Source organism: Penaeus vannamei, chromosome 3, assembly GCF_042767895.1.
Source record: "Penaeus vannamei isolate JL-2024 chromosome 3, ASM4276789v1, whole genome shotgun sequence".
Classification (NCBI taxonomy): Eukaryota; Metazoa; Arthropoda; class Malacostraca; order Decapoda; family Penaeidae; genus Penaeus; species Penaeus vannamei.
In genome coordinates, this window is record NC_091551.1 from 51039207 (window position 1) to 51049206 (window position 10000).

At 30.8% G+C, this 10000-nt stretch overlaps 1 protein-coding gene across 1 annotated transcript; it reads right to left on the reverse strand.

Annotated features, from left to right (window-relative positions):
• Positions 1-1877: 1877 nt before the first annotated feature.
• On the reverse strand, positions 1878-7836 carry LOC113800031 (18S rRNA (guanine-N(7))-methyltransferase). Its single transcript, XM_027350749.2, has 7 exons — positions 7732-7836; positions 5809-5846; positions 5275-5453; positions 3416-3609; positions 3086-3214; positions 2686-2789; positions 1878-2288 (listed from the first exon to the last, which is right to left on the reverse strand). Exons 1-7 carry the CDS (start codon positions 7771-7773, stop codon positions 2147-2149), a joined length of 828 nt encoding a protein of 275 aa, XP_027206550.2. The 5' UTR covers positions 7774-7836; the 3' UTR covers positions 1878-2146.
• Between the last annotated feature and the right edge of the window lie 2164 nt (positions 7837-10000).

Genomic DNA, 10000 nt, shown 5'->3' on the forward strand with positions numbered 1-10000 from the left:
CGTTTTCTTCTACACCTATGTTGCTGATAGCAAAACCAACCATTCATAAGTAAAAGTTATTGAATAATGTTTGTCTCTTCACACACTGGGCATTTCTAATATTGTATCAACATAACATGAGTGTTTTGACTTCACCTACGTTCTCTGATGTACCACTGGTTTTGTTCTATAAAGGCAGAAATGAAAATGAAAGCATCTGTATTGTTCTCATTTGAAGATGAAGTATAAGAATGATCACAGTAAGAGTCAGGAGTTACTTGTCCTTTATGCTCCAAATATAATTAATTTTTTTGTCTGATGTGCTGACATGGGTATTTGGTGTATGCTATAGAGAATGTTTTGATTTTGCTAATTACAAAATGGTCAAATTAAATTTTTTTGTTATAATTTAACTTTAAAAATACAAATTTATTACTCATTGATTCAGTCCCCCAAACTTCCCAGCTCTGGAATCTAACTAGGAATGCATTTTTGAGGTATGGTCTGGAGGTCTCAAGCAGATATATATATATATATATATATATATATATATATATATATATATATATATTTTAGTGAAGGGAACAAAAGTCTACAGCAGGGGTCCATGGACGGGTTCCCAGGGGTCCATGAGGATCAAATAAATATCAATATTTATATTTGTGTATTTTAGATTGTTTACTTTAAAGTTAAATAACACTTTATATATGTCATATAAGTATGAAACAATCAAATCTCAAGAAATAAAGTACATTATCTACATTGCATGCACAGTTGTGTTTATGTAAATATTTCTGAGGTAAGGGGTCCATAGAATTCATCAGATTCTTAAAGGGGACCGTGACCCTAATACTGGTCTACAGAGAGCCAAATGGGAGAGCAAGGCAGCTGAGGAGACAAGAGTTTTCTTACAATTCAACAAACAGTCATGGCTAAGAAGTGAAGTATGAGCAGATGTATTGCTGTGCAGCATCTAATTTTGTTTATGCCTCAGGCCTCACCCTCTGTACTGCCTCTCTTAAATACCCAAGGACCTCCAAGGAAAAGTCTCCAGAGACCATCTGATCAAAAACTCATACAGAATGGTACCCTTTCAATAAAATGAAAATTAACATCACCACATTTGGGGAATTCAGGTGTTCCAATCCATTATGATGACTGACTTTATCATAACATTGTAACTGTTCTCTCTCGCATTTCATCACCCATTATCCCATTCATCAGTGTTTCAAAACTTCAATAATATCAGACAAGAGAAGAGACAGAAGAAAATGGCTATTTGCCCTGCATACTATCCCATAAAATACAATCAAGGATGTGTTCCTGCACTGGGAAAATAATGAGAACATTGCATTGGAAACAAGTCAACAAGTCTGATTGAACTATAAGTACACCAATAAAGATTTTTCTTTTAGCTTGGTTTCTTTCTACAAAGACCTTGTATGCACATATCCTTCATCAAAGATAGACCCATAATCACAGAGCTCTTTCAAGCATAAAAATGTTTTCATGAGAAAGAAATCAAGTTGAGTATTTGAAGTCCAATATTGTGAGGTTTGGGAATTGAACAGAGATATTTGCACTACAAAAATTGTTTACATCTACTCACATGCCATGAATTTTACAAACACAGATTCCATATAACCTATTGAGTATTTTGATAATACAACACAAAACTCAAAGTGTAGATTGATAAAACTATTAACAAAGGAGTCTGCTAAGGTCTATTATCATGTATATATTAACAAATAGAATCTCAGGGCCCAATTTCCCTTGGTTTAGATTTAACAAATCTAAGCAATATGACATTTTATTGATTATTTTTCCATACCCGATTTACTTCCATAAAGACTTCAACACAAAAAATCAACCAGGAGGAAATAAAATGCACACAACTTAATATCACTGCTTTGTATTAAAGACATCTTGCATTAATATTTTTTTAACATTGATATTCATGTTCAGGAATATAATTCTGAAAAGTGATTTCCAAATATCAAACACAAGAAAGCATTAACAAAGAAAACAAAGAAAAGAACAGAAAAAATACATACACATTTGAATCATATGTAATTGCCAATATTATAATCCTAAATTTGTTAACAATGATTCACAGCTAATATAATAAATATATATTACTTTGACAAAATTTAGCATTAACAATATACTAAAATCGGCCACTTCTTTTTCTGCCAGTGTATTTTGAGTCGTTACACACTTTCTTGCCTTGGTTCCTCATCCTCTCCTTCTTATTCATGACCCACGAACGTCCCTTAACCGACTTTCCACGAATCTGCTTCATGCGTTCCCTGAGAAAAGAAGGGAAGACTTCAGTATGGGAGCACAATGTATATTTTTACAGAAGCAGTTAGATATAGAACTTGCATGCTTTAGAAACCACATTTTCCCACTTTGTTTGCTGTAGTTTAGGACATCTTTTCCAGCTTGAAAAAACTCTACATGATAAGACATATTGCCAAAGCTTTCAATATTTCTCCCTGCTTCAAACTAAAATCCCCCTTCTTCGACATATACTATAGTCTAGTGAAAATAAAGATGGAGAAAATGTCGTCATTTATAAAATCAAACTACTTTCATACTAAAATCACTATTCATAAAATAATCCACGGAACCTTTTCTGTGCAAAAATATCATAAAAAAGGCGACATTCAACCTTATACAGGACTCTGAAGATAAATCCCTTACCTCCTCTGGAAAAGCGCCTGTGTCTTGCTGGCTCCTTCCTCCTCGAGTCCTTTCGGTAACTGGGCATTTCCTCCAGTCATTAATACAAGATAAATCTTCTTTGCCTGTTGATGAATAAAATAGATCTCATAATTTGATTGTAAAGTAAAAAATATTTTTTTACAACTCTACATTTATAACAGGATACAGTAATAAATGCATGTCAAACTAAGTTTTACAACAATATGAACACTATTCATGGGATTGGTAATAACATTAAACTAAGTGGCAAGAACTGTTCAATGTACATTGAAGAAAATTATTATCTAATATACACTCCCTACTAAAATTATCAAGAAAAAAAGATCACCACTGCCATATCATCAACACTGTAACCGTATCACTAAAAAATTTAATTTACCTTGCTTGAATTAGGGAAATCAACCACAAGACCACCTGTAAAACCAGCTCGCATTGCCTGGCTAATGATCAATTCCACCTGTGCGTCATTCTCTGGGTAAAACTGGAACACTGCGCGGCTTCCTCGGGACTGATGGTAAAATAAATCTTGCTTAATAACCAAACATTCTTCTTTATAAAACAAATATAAAGGTCAGCAATATCGTCCTCAATATTTTGATTATTTTAATGATAAATTGGAAGATATAGAGTAACATGCGTTTAAATAAAAGAAGTGATACAAGATAACTCATAGTGGCTATAATACTAATAATTCCTGGGATACACCTACCAGACTTGCATACAAAGACATAAATAATTTGTAGAGACGCTTAGCAGGTTTGTGACTCGCTGTGTCAGCATAACATAGCCACTGGACTGCTGATATACTTATTGCACCATCAAACATGCCTGCGCGGAAGGGAACTCCCTGACCTATGTCTCCTAGTAGAATATCTCCCTCAACCTCTCTGTCAAGGGCAGTGTCTGCAAGAAAGGGGGAATTATTGATTATAAACATTATATTAGTAGAATTGGTAAAGTGCTTACAGTATGCTGATCACTTACATATTTAGAATTTATGCATCAAAAAACTCTGATCAAGTTCTTAACCTGTGTCTTGGATGAAAAAATAGTATACTGTAACAGATGGTGCTGCAGTTATATTATAAAAGTTATATTTTTGTATATGATCATATTTCATACTTCATACTTCATTAGAAACCTTACCCCTACCTAATCTCCTCTCATGTATTAAAAATATCAATAATAACCTCTACTGGATTCATTTTGATCTTGAAAACGCGCATGTACATATAGATAAGAGATAGTAGATTAGCTAGGGCCCTGTCATAGAAGACATGGTATTTGAGAAATTAGTACCAGCTTGCCGGAATACAACGCAGCTACCCTGACCTCTTGTCAGCATAGGTTCTGCTGGCTTCTGGGTTGCCATAACTGGTCAAAAGTAGATATCCCAAAAGCCATAGAATTTGTGGAAATGAATACCCACTGGGAGGAAAGCTCATCCTGATGGTGTAGGGACACACAGGAGTAATCTGTCAAAGGGTGGAACAATTCTCGACAAATCAACTCGCTAAACCGCAATGAACCAGTGTAGTGAAATTAAGGTTCAACCCCACAAGAACCATGGAAAGTAAAAGAAACCAACGGCCCTCAGTCCTCAGCAATTGAAAGGCAGAGGGTGCAAAGAATCTCCGGGTTAGAAAACTACATCTGGCAACATACAATGTGAGAACTCTGAGAGATGATGAAAAACTGCAAGAACTTATGACAGAACTTGAGGAAATAAACTTCAAATAGGACATCATAGGTCTGTGTGAAACAAGAAGAAAAAAGAACAGCTTGCACAACTTGAAAGTGGCCATGTGCTCTAAACTATAGGATGCAAAGAATCCATCAGTGGTGTAGGATTTCTGGTGAACAAAAACATCAAATACAGAATTACAGAATACAAAGTAATAAGCGACAGATTTGCATCCCTTACTATGACAATCAATGCAAGATAAAAGCTACAAGTCACTCAAGTTTATGCACCAACACCCACGCACAGCGATAAGGAAATAAGAGGACTTCTATAGAGAACTTCATAGTGCCATACAGGAAAACAAAAGCTACTACAAGTACATTACAGGAGATTTCAATGCAAAGGTCTGCATGAAGCAATCACACAAAGATAACAAAACAGTCGGACCAGAAGGCTATGGTGAAAGGAATGACAGAGGCACAAGACTTGTCCAATTTGCCAAAACAGAGGAACTGACAATTACCAATAACCTGGTACAAACGAGCAGACCACAGATAATGGACTTGGAAAAGCCCTAATGGAACAGTCAAGAACCAGATTGACTACGTACTGACCAACAAGAACCTACAGAATAGGTTCAACCTCTGACAAGAAGAAGACAACATTGATGTCAATGCCAAAATCATAGATGCACTTTTGGAGTGTGCACACCAAACAGTGGGCAAAGCATGAAATGACATGACTAGCTGATGATGAAGAGATACCACAAAAGACGGTAATCTACACAACTCAATTACACTTTCCCTCAGTTAAGAGGAAAAAATCAATGAAAACAAAAACAAACATTACTAAATCAAGAACAACAATAACAATCACGACCTCACCTAACATGGCCGGGGATATGTCCATGCCCACCCACATGTGGCCATTGTCTGTGATCGTTTCCCCAGAGAGGCCCGACCCACAGCCCAGGTCGAGCAGGAGAGCTGGCGTGTCCTCTGGAAGGGCCAGCAATTCTAAGGCACGCTGGGTACATTTCTCTTGGACTTCGATTATACGTGTGCTGTAAAAGAAGTTTTGTTTCAATATCTTTCTTCTTTTGTTTTCCATTTTATGTCTGAGAGGAGGTTTGAGTTTGTGGTAGAACTAAATTTCAGTAAAATATCATGATTAATTTGAAGAGAAAAGTAAATTAACAGATAAAAGAAAAGAATAATGACAATATTCTGGTTCATTCAAATCAGCCTATAAATATTTGAAAAAAAAAAAAAAAAAAAAAAAAAATCAATTGTTTGTATTATACTTTTAACAGCAATTATCAATATTCTTCACATCCTAAAAACAAATAATAATAATAAATAGAAAAATAATAAAGCAAAATTTCAGGCAACACTTTCAAAGAGACGGCTAAAACTTACTTTTGAGTATATTTCCTTGCCTCGTCTATTCCATAATACTGAAAAAGAACAAACATTGTATATTACTAAGCCATGAAATAAAAATGCAAGTAAAATAAAATTCAGATATCATAATAGAACATACATAAAATATACATCTTATTTCTTCTTTTTTCTTCCTTTTTTTCCATTATCATTATCAAAAAAATCCTATTAGAAATTACCACGAAGATCTATACAGATAATTAAGTGTTATAGAAAACTCAAACTTTTCATCTTTTAAAATCACATTCATTAAAAAAGGAAGCGGACTTCAAACTTGTGGTTTATGCCATTCTTCCCATACTAACCTAAATATAGAAAAGGTACGAATGGGAAACGAACATCTTGACAACACATCTCTTGTTTTGTCACGATATTCATACTTATTCATATCTTTTCTACATTTGTCAACATAACTAGTTTAGAGTTGAGTATACAGCATATAACAATTGTATGTAAAATTAATAGCATGAGCATTGATGTTCACAGATAGTAAATAGTTTATGAAAATCAATGGTAAGTGAAATCAAGAAAATCATCCACAGTGACTTTCGTACAAGAACTCTCTCATTTAGACCTATATGCCTAAACTCTACGCCACTTCACCTGAAACTTATTGTGCCCAGTCCTAGAAATTGTGCAATCTAAAGCTGAGTTAGTTAACAGCACAACAACAATCAGGGCTTTATGTAATCAGACACATGAAAAAAAAGATAAACCAAATACATTCTACTATTGCAGAACTTGTCACATTTCCTAATTTGGCAATAGATCATGAAAGGAGTCTGCATAGTAAGCATAATATGTTGTAGAGGTTTGTTTGCCTTTGTCATCATGCCAATAGAAACTAATACCATAACAATCAGTGCATGGCAGGGTTTGAGAGTCGCCTAGAGTGATAACTATTACAGTGTCCCTTATTTTATATATGCTGTACAACTCACTTTAACATACTCTGCCCTTTAATTTCCCTTGGTAACCTTCATGCCCTCCCGTACTATTAGAGTGAGGTCTCTTGGGTATAGAGTTGCCATGGCATAATTTCATCATACACAAATAGCAGAGGAATCCTTCAGTACCACTATTGGTTTCATCAAGCGTGCCGACATATTCCGAACAGTTACCCATTCACTATACACCACTATTCCCAGTCTGGTAATTGTTAAAGGGTAACACACCATTACATGGTAAAATGTGAACCCAATCTCAAGCCTAATCTTTCCTACCTTCTATTTATTCCCAAGAAGGGGGGCAAACCCTCTGTACCCTCACACCCTTTATTAGTACTTGGTGCCAGCTTACTGAAAATACAACGTTAAGAACTCTGGCCGTGTGAGGGTGTTGTGGACTTGGTCTCCGAGCAGCAATATGCAGCCAATATATTTGTCATTTCGTGATTAATATGAGGCCACAGCAGCTGTACCTGCCCTGTTTATGACTATTTCTTATGCTTTATGAGACTGCTGCGTCTATTTTCCTCCTCTATCTCCATGCATCACTCTCAGCAACATCAACCCTCAGTCCTTATTCGTCAATATCTCACTTCTTCTGCCTCAGATAAACCAAACCTCTCACTGAAAAGTATGAAACTTTAGAAAGTAACTAATTCATTACCAATGTTCCCTTTCGACAATACTTCTCAAATAGTTGTGTGACAGTGATCTTTTTTATACAGCACAGTCACTACAATCACAACCAAATACCGGAATAGCAAACGTAGAAAAACTAACGAGTAAAAATAAAGGTGAACATATTCTCTCAAACCCGGGGTTCCTCCTTCGGAATTAAAAACAACACAAAATACACATCATCAAAGAATCTCATTAAGTTCATCTGCCACACAACAACAAGTAAATGATATGTGTACAACTCCCCTAACAAGAGAAAACGCAAAATCCTTACCACTTCAGGAGGCGCCTGTCTCTCTGGCCTTCGCGAAGACATGTTTACAATCCCTCGCTGTCCACATGGGGTTACCTTCACCGTGGAACCTGTGCTTGTGTTATCAATCCGAGAAAATGAGATTATATAGTTCCCATTAGGCTATAATATTTTTTAAAATGAATTGTCGATTGTGTCTAAATAATTGGAATTTGGATGACAATGTTTGGGGGGAATGTTTTTCGCTATGATAATAATGTTTCCCTTTTTTTTTGTATTTCTTTAGTCTTGCGATCTCTTCTCTGTATTTCCTAGCAGTGTTTATGATAATAATGATACCTACAACAACAACAACTACTACTACTACTACCACTGATACTTCTTATAATGATAATAATAAGGATGATGTTGATGATGATGATAACAATAATGGCAATAAGAACAGCAATAATAACAGTAGTGGTAATAGTAATAGTAGTAATAATAATAATTATTATTATTATCATTATAATGATAATAATAATAATAATAATAATAATAATAATAATAATAATAATAATAATAATAATAATAATAATAATAATAATAATAATTATTATGATAATAATAATTATTATGATAATAATAATCACAGTAATGATAATAATAATAATGATAATTATAATTATAATTATCATTATTATTACTATTACTGTTATTATTATTATTATTATTATTATTATTATTATTATTATTATTATCATTATTATTATTATTATTATTATTATTATTATTATTATTATTATTATTATTATTATTATTATTATCATTATTATTATTATTATTATCATCATCATTATTATTATTGTTATTATTATTATTATTATTATTATTATTATTATTACTATCATTATTATCATTTTTATCATTATTATATTATCATTGTTATTATCATTATCATTATTATTATTATTATTATTATTATTATTATTATTATTATTATTATTATTATTATTATTATTATTATTATTATTATTATTATTATCATTACTGTTATTATTATTATTATCATTATTATTATTATTATTATTATTATTATTATTATTATTATTATTATTATTATTATTATTATTATTATTATTATCATTATTATTATCATTATTATCATTATTATTATTATTACTACTATTACCATTATCATAGAAATAGACAATAATGATAATGACACCAATGTCAATAATAATGATAATAACAGTAATACTGATAATGATATCAATGTCGATAATAATGATAGCAGAAAGGAAGATAATAATGATAGTAATGGCAATAGTAATTACAATGATACGATAATGTTGATTATCATAACTATTACCATCATCATTATAACAAAAAATATAATGATGATAATAATGGCAACAATAACAATAATGGTAATGATAATATCAAAAGTAATAACAGTAGCGGTAATAAAGATAAAAATGATAATGATAATAATGATGATAGTAATGATGAGGATGACCATAGGGATATTGATAATAATGATAATAATAGTAATAATAATGATAATGATAATTATGATAATAATAATAATAATAATAATAATAATAATAATAATAATAATAATAATAATAATAATAATAATAATAATAACGATAATAATAATAATAATAATAATAATAATAATAATAATAATAATAATAATAATAATAATAATAATAATAATAATAATAATAATAATAATAACAATAATAATAATAATAATAATAATAATAATAATAATAATAATAATGATAATAATGATGGTAATAATAATAATAATAATATAATAATAATAATAATAATAATAATAATAATAATAATAATAATAATAATAATGATAATAATAATAATAATAATAATAATAGTAATAATAATAATGATAATAATAATAATAATAATAATAACAATAATAATAATAATAATAATAATAATAATAATGATAATAATAATAATAATAATAAAAATCATAAAGTGCAAAAAATGATAACAATAGTAATAATAATCATTATCATTGTTATTGTTATTATCATCATTATCAATATTATCATTATCATTACTACCATTGCTATCATTATTATCTATCATGATCATTACCTTAATAATGATAATAAATATAACAATAATGTTGATGATGATGATGATAACACTAATGATAATGATAATAATCATGATAATAATAATAATAACCACGTTATCATTATCATTATTGTTTTCATTATAATAATGATAATAATTATTATGAAAATTAAATGATAATAATGATGATAATGAT

Bases quoted from the DNA above. Each gene is read 5' to 3' on its own strand.
- LOC113800031 (XM_027350749.2), bottom strand. From the start codon at position 7,773: ATGTCTTCGCGAAGGCCAGAGAGACAGGCGCCTCCTGAAGTG. The intron at 5,454-5,808 runs GTAAGTTTTAGC...CTTCTTTTACAG, and splicing joins GCAAGGAAATATACTCAAAA to CACACGTATAATCGAAGTCC. The intron at 2,289-2,685 runs GTAAGGGATTTA...TTCTTTTCTCAG, and splicing joins CAGGCGCTTTTCCAGAGGAG to GGAACGCATGAAGCAGATTC.